We start from the raw sequence: 16,994 nt of genomic DNA on the forward strand, positions 1-16,994 counted from the left end.
AATACAGATTGACATCTGTTTTCATGACATAGTTTTCTGGGCTGGTTGTTTCTGGCCATAATGAGTGTTAAAATGGAGACATGCTAACTTGCCTGTACATGTTAAAATGGAGTAGAGGAAATCTGCCTTTAGGTTTTGTGTCAAAAACAAATGAATTACAAATGAATAATGATGACATCAAAAAGAAATTAAATACACATTTTAACAAATTAAATATATATTTTTGCTAGATTCGAACAAACAGCTCAGGGCATAAAAAAGTAAGACTAATTTTAACTAATTATGTTTTTGATGTGATGTGTTCTGTAATATCTGTAGGTTACGTCATATTTTTTGTTTCTTGTTGAGTGTACAGAGCTCTTGAAATTGTGTTGTCATAACAATTTCCTGCATATATAAATACAACATAGATACCTTCTTATATGCCAGCCAGAGAAGCTGAGCCTCAGCAGGCAGATGTCTTGCTGAGCTCTTGTCAGGATCAATGCGGCAGCCGCCCTCCCTCCAATCCCCACAGGTGTCCCATGATTCAATGACCTTCTCTCAAAGCTGTGTAGCATATTGGTGGACCTGCTACACATAGCATACTGTAACATACTGACAATCATGCCAAGCACACCACTAGCAATGACCTCCTTAATCTATATGCAGTGAGCCATCCCAGTTGTCTGCAGGTAAGTGCCAGTTCTCTGAAGGAGTCTGTTTATGGCATCTGATGTCAAGGGAGACATCACAGACGCAGGAGGAGCAAGAGTGAACGAGTGGTTAAGTACTCTTAACTACTAATATCAGGCATACCATATGAGAACCATGGCAAAAGTTGATGAGCACTGTCCAAGACTCACAACACTGATCCATCTGATAAGACTTGATCCCTCTGGTTAGATTAAACGTCTTAAATCATAGGCAAAGTAAATAATGAGTTCTGGAGTCTTTGCTGACTTTATCACTACTCTATTGATCAGCTGAGTTGTAAAATAAAGACCTACAGCCAATCTGTTCTGCCACAAAAGCAATCCTCATAGCCCACGGACTAATCCTGAAGCATCTGGACCTTTATGGGAATGAAACCTTTTGCATATTGAGTCTCCTGTAACGGTTTTCTGGGTCTGTACCCTCCAAGTGACAGGAGGGATGTTGTGACGAGAGGAAAATGCTTTCAGAGAAGAATTGCAGTATTGGAAAGAATAATGCAGTTAATCCACTAACATAACGATTGTGGTGTCACCCCTGACTCTCGAAGGTCAAACTTTCAACAGCATCTTTACTTAATCCCTTGCTTACCCAGCACTGCTACAACTGGCAGGCAAATATATTAGCGTCTTGACTGGGATGTTTGAATATACTGTAATATATTCTAAACGCAATATATTTTGTTGTTTTAAACAGTTCAAGTTCAAGTTTAGCTGCTGTGCAAGTCTTTATGTTAAGTTTTACAAAGCAAAGCACTGCTTGATGCTTGCAAACTCATACAGTAATCTCAAGATCAGCAGCCCACATGTCAGAGAGAGAGCGAAGTGCATGTCTTTGAAATAGAATGCTATTCATGGAATATTATCAGACATGACATCTTATGGTTTCTATACTGGCCAGAAAAGCCACCCATCTAAGCAATGGACCCCCAACTCTTCTGTTGTATGTGGCCTGGGACCGACGTTTATAATGTACAGTGGCAGCCATAGCCTCATATTTCATATAATCTGCACTCTCTCATGTGTCTCTTAACTGTAATGAGCCTGTGGCCTGTTGCCACCCGCTCAATATGGCTGACCGTCTGAGTGATTGGCCCATTTATTCCCCCGATGTGCATCGATTTTGCTCTGACATAGCTGCAACCTCTCGTCTTGGGGCCCGTCCCTTGGACACATCCCTCTAATAGTGCTCTCCCATGTCACATCTCTGAATGGATGGGATCCATAATAGTACCATTTCTAAGCCACTTACTCTCACAGATGCCCCCTCTGGTATTTAGATGAAACCTCCAGACATTACATTTGGGCAAGGTTGTCTATGCAGCGAAAATGGGATATGTGGACACAACTTTATCAGTGAGGAGCACTAGTGGATTTCTGATCCATTTCTGATCCCGTCTTAGAGATTATTTCTCTCTCTCTCTCTCTCTCCCGCTCTCTCTCTCTCTCTCACGCTCCATTGAATGTAACCATTATCTCACAGCTGGTCACAGCTCTTCTATCTGCTTTTGTAACAGAGAAGTTACACCAGAAGCAGCGCGTCTTGCTGCCATCAGTGTCGCGTTGCCATCAGCGCTGTGTTGCTGTGGCACTCTACCTGCTGCGCCTGGCTTTTACATGGGTGGACATGTAATTTATTTTATATTCCAAATCACTATTCTATTTGAGTCTATTTGTCCATTTGAGTCTATTTGAATTTAAACATTTCTTAGGATTTATACGTACGCTTTATGCTAAATCATTTTATAGTATGCCACTAGAAAGAATATGTTGTTAATTTTTCCCTTTCACAAAATGGAATGAACATTACCCATTAGTAATTGGACCTAGGCAAATCTTGAATCTCCAGTTGCTGCCATCAGATGCAACACAATGCAAGACCAAAACTCCTGCATGATACAGTTTCTACATTTCTTTTGCTTATTACATCACAATTTTTTCTCTGAACAGAACAGAACAGAAACCAGATGTATGCCACCCTACAACTAAACTGATTTCGAGCTTTTCAAGTAACCACAGCTTACAGAATGAATGTCAGTCTTTGAGCACTACACTTATTATTGTATTTCCCTGTATTTGTGTTATACATGAATGACTGTGTTTGAGTGCCCTTCTAGCAAAACTGAGCTATCACTGCAAACCATATCAGTCAATTTATTCATGCTTCTTGTGACAACCAGCAGTGGCAATTGAGTGAAAATCTCATTGTTTGAGTAATAACTCACATGAGACATTACTGGATGTGGTATGGGTAATATGGATCTGATAATTGTAGAATTGAAGCTATGTAGAGAGTTGTAGTAACTGCACTCACATCATCACTGTCATCTCACATTTGGAAAGAGCATCCTGTGTGAGCCTCTTCCCTGATAACAGATCAGTATGGTGGGGGAAGACTGTGAGATCGTGAAGAAAGTGCGCAATGCGTGTTCTAATGGAGTCTGACATATGTGCAAAGCCATTCAAATATTGACCAATAGGGGGCACCACAAAGGCCATAAAACTGTATCTCCTAATCCAATCAGTGAAATTACACAAAATTCGGTACACATGCTCTAGGACCATGTCCTAATCAAAATCCAAAGTTTGGTCGTCATTAGTGAAAGTGGGTGTGGCCTACGACTTTTTGGCTTATAACTCAAACAGAATTTCACCAATCGCTATGTATAGGTGTGTAGGTAATCATGTTCCAACCTTAAAGTGGAACATGCACACCAATTTCCATACAGATCTGACCAGATTTTGCCCAACAGCAGCATTTTGAGTGTACAGCTAAACACAGTAAAGCCAATACAAAGTTGGACATTGACACCTTTTAACTTGCTATTACATTCTTCTGTATCAGAACTTGATAGCTTAGGGCCTGATGGCTCAACAGCCTAATATGACAAAACTGACAGTAATCTTAATGCAAACTTCCACGTTTCAGCTCTGGCTGCTGTACTGGCATGAAGCCAGCCATCGCCGCTAGCGGCTATATTTAATTAGTTAAATTTATTATTGAGTGTTAAAAAATAGTTAAGGTACATACCCTTTATTATTGGGGAGACAATCCCTAGAGGATTATAGGAATGTTTAGGAGTAATCATAATATAATTAGCCCAAGAAGGAAAAATTGTATTATTTGCCAAAATAAAAATAGTTGGGACATACAACCAATATAATTGGATAGATTAACCCTGGAGTCCTTTTGTGTGATTATTGAATGGCCTTTTATTACATTTTACTTAATGGGGCATTCAAGGATTGGGGAATTTTGGGGATATACCCTTGCTGTCGGCCCATGATATTTAGTTTTCTTTAAGATCTTGATTTGTTCTGACTTGACTTGGTGTTCTACATTTAGACTTGAGACTTGTGCCTCAAGACTTGGGACTGGAGCAAACTTTGACTTAGTCACACCTCTGGCTGAGAGGAAAGGAGAATGAGTAACCTCCATTTAATCCACAGTTAAAGGTTGAACTGAACAGCCTATGAACCTCCATCTGTAAATTTGACAAGGTGATTGATAACACTGCACATTTGCACGTTCTGCGCAGATTTATGCACATATGTTACCTCCATCCGTAAATCTGATAATATGAATATCTTATAGTGCATATTTGCCTGTCTGGACACATTTGTGAATATATGTCTACCATCTGGTACACACAATAACAGGAATAGCCAGTGATACACCCTTACACACTCTGCTTCAGCCTGTACATAGAACCTTTCGTTCTCTGGTGTGGAGAGACTCATGTCCAACCCTAACCCTATTCAAGAATCTGACAGTTTAACGTTGCCTTGGCTCTCAACAAACAACAAACAACTTCCATAACTCGTAGATCAAGACTCAAGTCATTTTTGTTAGTGTCTCCTGGTAAAATCATCGGTGATCATGTATTTGCACTATTTGATTAAATATTGCCACAACTATTGAACTGAACAGTGAAACTTGCTTTGCTATGTGACAACTTGGCATTTTGTGTACTGGATGTAAGAAATGCTGATGTCAGGATGGAAAGCCTTTTTATAAGTGATTGGAAACTACTGTGTTGTAAGCCTACTGATGTTAATGAGCTATATTACATTAAGAAGTAACTCTTGTAGAGATATAGAAGTAATATATGTCGGTATTGACTCATTTTATTTTTTGTGATACTCTATGGATCCAACCCAAGGAGAACTTTGTCTTTTTCTCTTTCCCCCCTCCATAGGGAGGTCAAAGGTCAGAGGTCAGGCTCAGCTACAGAGCAACTCAAGGACACTTCCGCAGGGTGGATGCTCACTGTTACAGGGGCTTGAACTCTTGTCTTATAACACAAAGCTAACAAAGAGTCACACAACCTGAAAAAACCTTAGAAATTATTAGAATAACAACAGTACAACACCTGTTAGCAAAGAGAAATTAATTTAATTTATTAATGTTACAAATGGCAGTCTGTGCCAAGGTGGACGGGGGTCCTGGGCTGAAAATAGGCCTATTCAGACTGTTACACGGATCCCCCAGTCCCGCCGGTGGGCTCATCGGTGCCGGGGAGCAACACGACGTCGCGAGGCGTGGCGTACTCGGCCACGTTGGGCAGTCCGTGCGGCACGGAGGCGTTGACGCCATTGAAGCCTCAGAGCACGAGCAGCTAGTCGTCTCGTGGCTGCAGCATGGTGGGCACAGTGCGCCACATTTTGCTGGCTCATGTTGAGATCGTCCCGCATGAAGATGTCCGCCATGTCCGCCAGCCGCTGCAGAGAGAGCGTCAGGAGCTCTTCAGAGACTTCCTCAAAGTGGCGCAGGATGTACAGGAAGGCCTTGCGCCTCAGGTTGGGGCAGTAGTAGGTGTCCACGAACTTCCAGATGCCGATGCAGTTCTGCGGGCAGAGCTGCTCCTCCAGGAACTGGCAGCAGGCGCGTACGACACCCATGAAGAAGAGCTGGTCCGCTGCCGCCAACAGCTCCTCCACGTTCTCCACGGTTACAGGAACTGAGCCGGTGTAGGCAAACTCGATGAGGAGGCGCATCATGTTGGCCGACACACCAGGGATGTCATACAACCACTGCTGTGGGGATGACCAGCCGTGGGTGAAGAGAGAGCTGTGGGATCAGGATGGAGAGGAAAACAGAAGATTATTTTGGGGATGATACAATCTGGTTTTGTATCTTAAAATTGTATTCTAGCAAAGACCTCCAAAATTAAAAGACATGGATGTGACAGTAAAGTGTTTTGGAGGGATTATTTCCTGGAGGAGACTTCCATTTCTTCCCCTGGGGGTCAGCTGATTGACAGGAAGCAGAGCGTAACATAACGCAGCACTGAGATGAAAACACAACAGAAACTCAACAGAAACAGAAACCCAAACAGAAAGTTTGAGTTCATGTTTCCTGTGATGGACTCTCACTCTGTGGAAGTTGTTTTTCATACTGGACAAGAATGAATGGCAGTAAATGGCTTCTTCTGAAGGGAGGAAAACAACTATGTTGACTGTGTGCAGTGAAAGTGTCCTTAAAAAAACATGAGTACTATTTGTGATGTGTTTGCTCTCTCTTGTGTTCATCTGTTTTTTAGGTCCTTTTTTAACCTGTTTTTGTATCATTTTGGAAGCATGTTTTTGTTGTCCTAATTTAAAAAGTATAACTTCACTGACATCTCCTCACCGAGATAACCAACTCACCGGAAGTATGGACTGCAGCCGCAGAGGATGATCTTGTGGACGTTGAATGTAACGCCATCGACTCTGATCACCGCGTCACACAGTTTCCCCTCCAGGCGCAGCTCAATAAACACTGGGTTGTTTGACGCTTCGTCTTGTTCATTCATTTTGTTTTAGCGATCAACACAATATCCTTTACTCTACTCTTTCGGTTGATTTTGTCCTTCTTGACAGGTTTCACCAGCTTGTCTGCATGACAATCATGAACCTTCAAACATCTCTTAGATTCTAGAATGGCTCTTTATGGCATCACAAAGCCTCAAAATAAACAGAAATTAAAGCAGTGGATATTATACTAACAGATATACAACTAAAAACACAATTTCATTATTTTCATTACTTATTTTATAGTGTGACACCATTTTTTACTCTAACAACACCTTACTATAATGTAATTAATGCCATGAAAATAGAATAAAATTGTCCTATGGAGGGTTTTTCATCACTAATCTTGCATTTTTGCTCCAAAGTGGGTTTTTGACTGCAGTTATAGTAATATATGCCAAAATGCAATAAAATAGTTTATACATATACATATGACATTACCGTGCATCAATAATATAGCTTATTTTGTTAATTATGCAAACACAGTGGGCCACTAGACATGTGTCAGGCTCGTGTGATGAAGTTTGAAGTGTATGCAACTAATTTCTTTGTTATTAAGATACATTTTGCTGGTAGTTGCTATCTTTCCATAAACTGATTAAACAAACCCATTCAAATATATCTGTTATTTATATAACATCTATGGTTAGTGGCTTCAACTTGGAAAATGTTTCAGGTTGTCTGAGCCTTATGTTTTGTTAACTATGGACTTAATGCAGTAATCACCAAGAAAATATAATTCACCCCAACTTTCAGAAAATACCATTCACCTCAGCTTTTAACTAGCACACACTAGTAGAAAATACAGGTCATTTAAAATGCCATGGCAGGGCAGAACTTGACAATGACGTGCTTGGTTTTCTGAAAAAAACAAAAACAAAACTCAAATTCATCACTCTCAGTGCATGTGTGTTAAGTGTGAAAAAGCCAATCAGGTGCAACCAGTCTACAGATAATCACTTTATCATGTGTCTTGACGGCTTTAAACAAATTTGAACACTTGAACACTTCCAAGTCATTGAACGGTTTATTCCCACAGGACATGAATGCAGCATTATTACACACTGTACTGATATGACCCCTAAACCATTTGTTTGCAGTATCAACATCAAGGACAAGAAGTGTGGCAACAAACTTATTAGAGATGTTATTCAAACGAAATCTCCACAGATCAGATTAGGTGAAATTTTTTTTTTTAAACTTTATTTTTTCAAAATTTTATACAAAGGACACTGAGCACTGAAGTAACGGATGTGTACATCAAAAGAAAATACAATATTAAAGGAAAAAAAAAAAGGGGGGGTACGAGTAGGTTGCCAGAGACTATAACAATATTATCATTGTTTTCCTTTATTGATATATTAAGTACAAGAGTTATCACCTCTTTGTGTGAGGTATGTTTCCCACTTTTCCCAGAAAGCATCACCTTTGTCTTAGACTGAAGGTCATATGTTCCATACATCGAATATTTGTAATTATGTCTATCCATTGGTTAATAGTGGGAGGTTCCTTACAGAGCCATCGCCTTGTTATGGCCTTTTTACTCGCCACCATGAAGACTTTCAAGAGATAGCTGTCATTTTTAGGTAATTCTAAGTTCATGTTCCCTAGGTAGAAGAATTCAATATCATAACATAGGACTTCCTTGATAGTATTGTGTACATCATCCCAAAATGATTTAAGAACAGGGCAACCTCAGAATATGTGTGTATGGTCTGCCATACAGTGACCACATTCTCTCCAGCATTTGAGTTGTGATCTGGTCTGTTTCGACTTTTGTTTTGGTGTTATAAAGAATCTAATACAGTTTTTCCAAGAAAAATCCCTCCACTGTTGTGAGGCTGTGGTGGTGATGACGTTCGTCCATTCCTCAGGAGCAATGACAATTCCCAATTCTTTTTCCCCATTTTGTCTTTACATAATTTGTTGTGTGGCCTCTTAGTATATTATTACTATTATTAATTATTATGTATATGTGTATGTAATTATTACATACCAGTATAATTCACCAATAATCTTTCTGCACAATTTTGAATTATAAACCCTAATAAACATTTGAGTGATGCTTGATACATTTCTTGGCATAGATCCTTTAACATTCGTGTCAAAATAATGTCGGATTTGAAGGTATCTATAAAAATCCTGTCGAACAAGACCATATTTTTCTGACATGGTTTGAAAGTCTGTAAATTCCTGGTTATCAACCATCAGACATAGTGCTGTGATTCTTTTTCTCGCCCATTGAATTAATCCTCTGACATTTACAGCTGGCTTAAAGTCTGGGTCGTAGGTTGGCCACATTAATATTCGTGGGTTGGCCTGCTACACTGCCAGCAGGGTGTTGTGATGCGTCTAGTGCAGTTTGCTACATGACCCATTGCATGTAGGGATGCCTGCAATCTCCCTCCTTTAGCTCCTGCCGCTGACCGCCCCAGCCGGGGTCCAGGAAGCAGTGCAGATAAGTCTTTCTGTGGTCAGTACATGGCCTCTCCCTCACCAAGACTCTTAGGCTCCTCCTTAGGCTGAACTGGTAGGGGATCTCGGAGCTGCAGTGGTCCCTAGAGGTGATCCACCAACCGCTGCCCCACTGCCACGTGGGTTAACCTGGGGAGGTAACGGTGGCTAGGGGAGTAAACCCTGAGATCAAATCTGCAGTTGGGGACAGGCAAAGGTGGGGTCCAGCAGACCGGATCATCGGCAGTCCCCTGCAGCTCCAGCCAGACGAAGGTTGTCATGAGCTTCTCATGCCACTGGAAGTCTGTCTGGAGTGAAGATGGTGGGAGTGAGGACTGCGCACCCTCACCTAAATCCTTTCCTTGCGCAAGCCCCTTGCTCCACATCATCAGCGTAAAGGCATATTCTATACTCTGTCTCTTATTGTGATACCTTCTAGGCCTGAGTCTTGTCTTATCGCTTGAGCAAGCGGCTCGATGAATAAATTAAAGAGCCCTGGGCTGGCTGGACAGCCCTGAGGGCAACCTTGTTGTCATTCTGCAATTACATGAACCTAAAGTTGATCCAGAGCAAAATCCCCCAAAACAAAATTTCTTCTCACCAAAATGAGCTGATCTATTTCTGACCCATGTAAACAACAAGCAATTGTAGTACAAGCTTACAATCCCAGCTAAGCAGCAGCATGTCGGCATTATGCTTAAATACACAGCAAAACTGAATCGAAAATGGGGCTCAGCCAGCCAGCCATAATGATGCATGCTTGCACCATGATGAGAGCATATATTCAATGCAAATACTCAGCTTAGGTGAAGTGGAGCAATGGGAACTACAACTCCCAGCATACTTATCGGCGTCATGACGTCATTGCTTGCGATGAAATTCCATGGGAATGCCCTGGTCCGTGGTGGGGTCTAACAGCCGAAATACATGGGACACGGACGCGATGCGTCACGTAGGTGGGGCGGAGCGGGGTTTTTTACCTGCTACACAGACTCCGTCTTTGTAGCGTGTGGTTGCGTGGTTTTCTGACGGCCGAAATACATGGGACACGGACGCGGCGCGACACGTCTGCCGCAGAATGCCCGCAACAGAGCGCGTCCATAATAATCAACTGAAGCTGCTACACGGACCACGGAAGCCGCGCGGCTCATCTCTATTTTTGCGCGTCTGGTCTATTTTTTCCCCTCTACGCGCGGCTACGCGGCCCTCAAACAGGTAAAAACTCCATAGAACTGTGTAAAAAACGAGTACAATCTGTTTAAAAATGATTAAAATAAATACCTCATTGTACCAGAGGCAATGTGACGCAGCAGAGCAACCTTGTGGGTGTTTTTACATTGCACATTAAAATAAATCAATCAAATCAATGTGTATCCATGATCCTGTAGTTAAAACGATCTAGTTAATTAATTCAATACCAGTTAATATAGCCTACACTTCCAAACCAAACCAAAGTATCCTACTTGATATCTCCTCAGAAAACCATGCAACCACACGCTACAAAGACGGAGTCTGTGTAGCAGGTAAAAAACCCCGCTCCGCCCCGCCTACGTGACGCGTCGCGTCCGTGTCCCATGTATTTCGGCCGTGAGGAGATATCAAGTAGGATACGTGTCGCGCCGCGTCCGTGGCGCAACACGTCTGCCGCGGAATGCCCGCAACAGAGCGCGTCCATAATAATCAACTGAAGCTGCTACACGGACCACGGGAGCCGCGCGCACCCGCGCGGGCATCACGCGGCTCTTCTCTAATTTTGCGCGCCTGGTCTATTTTTTCCCCTCTACGCACGGCTACGCGGCCCTCACACAGGTAAAAACTCCATAGAACTGTGTAAAAAACGAGTACAATCTGTTTAAAAATGATTAAAATAAATACCTCATTGTACCAGAGGCAATGTGACGCAGCAGAACAACCTTGTGGGTGTTTTTACATTGCACATTAAAATAAATCAATCAAATCAATGTGTATCCATGATCCTGTAGTTAAAACGATCTAGTTAATTAATTCAATACCAGTTAATATAGCCTATACTTCCAAACCAAACCAAAGTATCCTACTTGATATCTCCTCAGAAAACCACGCAACCACACGCTACAAAGACGGAGTCTGTGTAGCAGGCAAAAAACCCCGCTTCGCCCCGCCTACGTGACGCGTCGCGTCCGTGTCCCATGTATTTCGGCCGTTACCAAGCAGCAGAGTGTGCAGCAGTTGTGAAGCAGGAATCAGTGTAGGAGGAGGCCATTTAAATAGACCGCCTTGTTATGAGAATGGATTATGATTGGTGTGCGTGGCGATCAGCTGGTAGATGACTAGCAACGTGTGACATCCGTGCCCTGCCTGAACTAACGCAATGCTTCATTTTTAGGTGAACAGTGGAGTGATCTGATATGTCTCTCGGGCTTATTTCACATTCTTTTAACCTGTGCCCTTCAGAATTGTGAATAAATAAATAATCAATCCTTAATAGGTAATAGGTATTATGGCGATTTGAATAAAATGTATACTGTCTATCCAGATAGTGAAAATATCTCCACACATCTATCAAACCCAGATCCTGAATTCTTTTTATTAATCCATCTTTGAGTGGTGGTGATTTTTCTTTTTTGATTAGTTATATCAAGGTTTGAATTAAGAATTATGTTAAAGTCACCCGCACAGATAAGAACTCCAGCAGATTGGAATGCAAGTAATTCAAATATTTTTTTTATTAAACACCCTGTTGCTACCTGGAGGTGCATACACACTGAGCAGTTACCTCTTTATGATCTCATTTACCTTTTACCATAATGAACCTACCCTCCTTGTCTTTAATTTCTGACAAAAGTTCAAAGTGAACCAAATTTGGCATCAAGATGGCCACACCCCTTTTGCGTCCTGATTTATAGGACGAATAATAAGTATGTCTAAAACCCATTTTCTTTATTTTTTCATGTTCTTGACTTGTTAAATGAGTTTCTTGCCAGAATATAATTTGCACCTTTTCCCTTTGATATAATTTTACCCCTTTAGGACTTGTCAAACCATTAACATTAAGAGTGACAACTTTAAATTCTTTGTTATGCATAATGTGTTAACCAGAGTTCTCTTAGAAACCCACTCGTGGTCCCCCGAAAAAATGAACAATAACTATGAACAGTAGGCATAGAACAGGTATAACAATGAGAAGAACAAGTACCAGTGAATAAAAACTGGGCTTCCATCAAAGAGGTTATCTCTGTACCTCTTGTGTAGGGGGATGTTCCAGCCATAAGGTGGGGCCCCCTTAGGTTATTTTGTGTGGGTGGCTGTCATTCAAACTCTGCAGACTGACTACCTTCTATATTAAAATAAAAATAAAAAACCTTGGCCAGAGAAAATCAGTGAATGTTGGATTTAGAACAATAAACTCTGCAGACTGGCAGAGAGCTCAATCTTAGTTTACAGTTTGGGTAGGAAAAAAAATAGAAAATAAAGATTTAGACATCTTTGGAAAATGTAGCCCACCGTCACTGTCCTTCCGTTTCAGATAATAAAGATGCAGGAAAAGTCAGGAGTGGGAGTGTGTTGATACTATGGTGAGATGAGGTGAATTAACATTACTCGGTTGGTATAGTGACCGTTTCGGTCAGTTGTTGAAATCCACGAAGCTTGTCGCAAATATTTTGCTGATATTCCACACTGTCTCTGCGCCGGGTGCCTTTTACAGTTTCCCAGCGGGAGTTCAGCCGCGTTGTTTCTCTTGGTCTGCCCTCGGGTCTCAGAGGTATCGGGAGGCCTTTTGCTCGCAAATCCTCGGCAGCTTGGTCTGTACTCTTATATGTGACTGTTCCCGAGTCCAGGAAAACACACATTTTCGTCAGCAGTGTATGGAACAGGATTCCCTTTTCTTTTAGCACTTTCTTGATTGACAGATATTCCCTCCTTTTTTCCATCACACCTGTTGCGTAATCGTGGTCGAAAAACACCCTTTTCCCGTCCATGGTAATGGGTTTTTTCCATGCCGCACTGAGAATCTTCTCTTTAGCTGAGAATTTCAAAAATCTTATAACCGTCGATCTTGGGGGAGCATTCTCCTGGGGTTTGGGTCCGGACGCTCTGTGTGTGCGTTCAGGCCGGTACTCTCTCCCAGTTCATTTTTTATAAGATTTTCCACAAAGCTAATCATTGAGGTTCCTTCAGCTCCTTCTCTAATACCATAGAGTTGGATGTTGTTGCGATGGTGATCTTTGATTTTAATGCGAGTTGAGTTTTCTGCATGTGGGTTAAAACCTCTTTCACTTCCATGACAAATGTTTCCACCTCTCCGATGCGCTGCTCGGCCTCTTCCAATCTTTGCCATGCCGCTTCTATTTTCCCTGCAGTCTCCTCCATCCTCTGGTTAACGTCTGTTCTAATATCGCCAAGTTGTTTTTTAATATCCTTTTGAAAGTTACACTGGAAATCTAATAACTGTTTGGAGATATTTTTTAGTAGTTCATCCGTGATATGTATAGCCTATATATATAATAGCAATATAATAGCTTTTATCGCAATTCTTTACATCTAGGTGAAGAAGAAATGGTCAGACCTCAAACTCGCCACCAAAAAGCGTGTTGCGGCCCTTAGGCGCAGCACCACGCTGACTGGAGGAGGCCAGCTGGACCCCAGCCTTGCATTGACGCAGACTGAGGAGCGAGTGGCCGCGCTTATCGGGTCTGCTTCAATTTCGGGCATAAGTGGCGGAGGAGACACAGACGCACAATCTGTATCCGAGCCGGATAATGGTAAAAATTTAATAGCCTAGGCTACTAGTATTTTTTGTAGCCTATATTTAAATAATTACACGGTTGAACGACAGTTCATGTATTCAACAATTTATTTCTTTATTTCAATGATGTTTCCGATCAATCAGAGCCAGGCACCAGTGGTGCTGTTCAGCCTTCGGCTACACAAACCGGCCTGGAGCCAGCCCCACAGAGCCAGGCAACTGCGAGCTGTGAGAGAGAGCGCGTGTCCTCCGCCCCCCGTGCTGGCCCACCACGACCCTGGATTCTGACAACAGAGGTCCTGGAAAAATAAACAGAAATGTGTCGGTCAGTGGCGGAGATAAAACGCTCACTTCTAGCCATCAACGACACTTTAAAAGAGATAAACGAAAACCTGAAACGTGCATCACATAAATAGAATATTTGACTAAACGTTGTGCATTGTCTGTTTCCCGTATTGAATAGCCTACTTGCCAAACATAAGTATTAACACTTTACATTTCAGAAGCGATGAATGAGGTTCTGTCTCCTTCGTATAGCCCCCAGTTGGGGCTGTGCTGGCCACGGCTCTCTGGGCATAGGTTCATCTGGCATCGGAACATAAAATGGCACTCTGTTATCCTGTGCAATATTGTGCAGACCCCACAGGCCAAAATTATGTCGCAAACTTTCTCTGCCGTGTACAGTAGAGTACACGCTGATCCTAGACAGCGCCATCTGCCCTTAAGTAACCCGATGCAGCGCTCCACCGTGGCCCGTGTGCGTATTTGTGCACTGTTGAATCTGCGCTCCTGCTCTGTTGCAGGGTTTGCCAGTGGGGTTACCAGGTATTTCGTCATTGGAATATTTTTAGAATATTAATTTAACGCAGTAGTTACACACCGAGGAGATGACTCCGGCCCTGCAGTGCACCCTCCTGTAGCCGTGTTCCTACACTGCTATTTTGCAGAATGTAGGAGTCGTCCCCCCCGGGCCACCGGGCTAGACAGCCTGGCATCACAATGACCTGAACGTTTATGGAGTGATAGTTTTTACGATTGATGAATGCGTAATCATTCATGGATGGTGGCTTCAGACGCACATGGGTACAATCACTCGCACCAATCACATTAGGAAACCCAGCAATCTCATAAAATTCTCTCTTAAGATGAGCATCATTGTACGGAAAGTTGATGTATTGACGAGAAAGGGACTTGATAGCCGCCAACACTGCTGGCATTGTTCTGCTAATGGTTGGCTGTGACATACCAGACCTATCCCCAATCTCCCGCTGAAAGGTCCCGGTGGCCAAAAACCCCAACGTGGAGAGCACCTGCACTGGCACAGGTATGGCATTCGAGCGTCGGGTTTCTCTCCTTAACCGAGGTTCCAAATTGTGGCATAATTCCAGAAGGAGATGCCTTTCGGAGACGAAAGCGACCCTCTCACATCTTACGCGCGCATAGAGGTCTTCTAACAGAGCCACATCTGCCATTGCAGAGATTTGATGACTGTCAAAGCTCTTGCTTAAATAGATGACTGAATGAGCATCTAACCTATCACATTGCACATCAGTTAGCCTACCCATTGCTTTTAATTGCTTAATTGCTTAACACCAGAAAACTGTTAACTCCGTTAATTGCAAACAATTTGGAAATACCTATTTATGTTAGGGATAGGCTGTATGACGCAGTCGATGTAGCCTAGGCCTTTACAAAATAGAGTATTTTGCCATAGGCTACATATTTTTAAGTGATGAATATGTGGCTGCATATGCTTAGATGCAGTCAGAATATATGGTCTAATAACAATTCTCTGACTGCCAGATTTACTATGCTGCACCGCAAGTCCACGCTGACTCAAAAACGTGCGTACACGAGTTGAGACTTGATGTGAGATTTGATCGTAGCCTCCACTCACATCTAAATTGATAAATGGCGAGCTTTGCGTGGAAATGACTGTACGCCCAGTTCCGTCGTACGTTCGTTTCGTAAATGAGGGCCACTGTGTTGTTGTGTTGTTCGCATTCATGAGTGACTAGGCTACTCTCAAATGGCCCTTTGGATTCTCGTTCACCATTCACTGGAAGTCTTCCCTCCTCATCCGCGTATATTGGTCACCTGAATCAAATGAACAAAAAGAACTGAATATCAAACAACTCTTTTCACTGAGTGACTCATAAAGAACTGATTCTCATAAAAGAGACAAACTTTGAATCACTACTGCTTCATACCTGTTCCTAATACACAGACCCCTGAATGTATTCTCCACTTTCCAAAATAACTGCAAATAATCAGTACTTCTTTTTTTATTTTAGTTATTTAAGTCAAAGTTAAAATTAAAGTGGAGTATAGGAGAGTATCCTCCAGAAATAGGGTTCACATACTATGAACATCCTAAGGTAAATGTCCATCAGTGTGTATATTTACAATTCTTACACATAAAATGGCTACTAGGGACACATTCTGCTTGGTCCTGACAATCAAAAGCTTAAACTGACCTTAGATGAAAGCAGTAATGAAATTTGTCTGAATGAATAGACACTAAACTACTAAAACTAACAAACAACTAACTAATTAACTAAATAATTAACTGAAGTGAAATAGAAATCAACAAATAAAATAAAATAAAATATATCAACGGATATGTATAACAAAACCTGCCATAACTCTGATTCAGGGACCTTCATTTTAAGTTCCAATAGTCACTATTTTGGGATTGAGAATCGTGTCCTGGCCTGCAGTCTATTACCATTTTACATGAGGAAACAACTGGAGATAAACTTCTCTAACGCTGTCCTTTTCACATGTCTGGACTTCATTATCGCAGATTTATTCAGAGACTGGGTGACTGGAAAATGATTGTGGAGTAGGGGCTCTGCGTGGAGGTGATGGAAATAGCTATTCAACCTAATTAAGAGCAGTGCAGTGTCCTGGTCGATAAAGGGGTCTGGAATTACGGCACTTCTCACAGGGGCCTCAGACTGAATAACTGGACGTTTTAGGCAGAAAAAATAAACGATCTAGAAAATCCTCTCTCTCGCATGGCCAATGAAACTAATTAAATGTGAGCGGATCTAGTTCACTCACATGTGAAACTGATTTACACTCTTAACTAAAAAAAATTACTTAGCTCCTTCAGTGTCTCCAATGCCTGTTAAGGAACGCTTAAATCATTCTATTAAAATAGAATGATAAAAACATACAATCTACAAATAACAAATGGCCACAACGACAATAATGAATGATCACATCATCAAATAACAGATATTGACGTCAAATAACGACCTTCATTTTCATGTCAAGGTTATGTCTGGAAATCAGAGGTGTATTTTGGTAAATGTTTGAGATTC

General features: G+C 41.9%; 1 protein-coding gene across 1 annotated transcript; it reads right to left on the reverse strand.

Annotated features, from left to right (window-relative positions):
• Positions 1–5,198: 5,198 nt before the first annotated feature.
• Positions 5,199–11,298, reverse strand: LOC139647490 (kelch-like protein 10). Its single transcript, XM_071523389.1, has 3 exons — positions 11,283–11,298; positions 6,342–6,474; positions 5,199–5,763 (listed from the first exon to the last, which is right to left on the reverse strand). Exons 1-3 carry the CDS (start codon positions 11,296–11,298, stop codon positions 5,199–5,201), a joined length of 714 nt encoding a protein of 237 aa, XP_071379490.1.
• Positions 11,299–16,994: the final 5,696 nt, after the last annotated feature.

Source organism: Centroberyx affinis, unplaced genomic scaffold (genome assembly GCF_046629955.1).
Source record: "Centroberyx affinis isolate AG114_WGS23_722 - 3 ecotype Tasmania unplaced genomic scaffold, CSIRO-AGI_Caff_v1 ptg001087l_1, whole genome shotgun sequence".
In the NCBI taxonomy this organism is placed as follows: domain Eukaryota; kingdom Metazoa; phylum Chordata; class Actinopteri; order Beryciformes; family Berycidae; genus Centroberyx; species Centroberyx affinis.

What these genes read in the sequence shown, in the direction of transcription:
- LOC139647490 (XM_071523389.1), bottom strand. An exon ending in GGCTGCAGTCCATACTTCCG is followed by an intron (nt 5,764 to 6,341) that starts GTGAGTTGGTTA and finishes CTGATCCCACAG; the next exon opens with CTCTCTCTTCACCCACGGCT.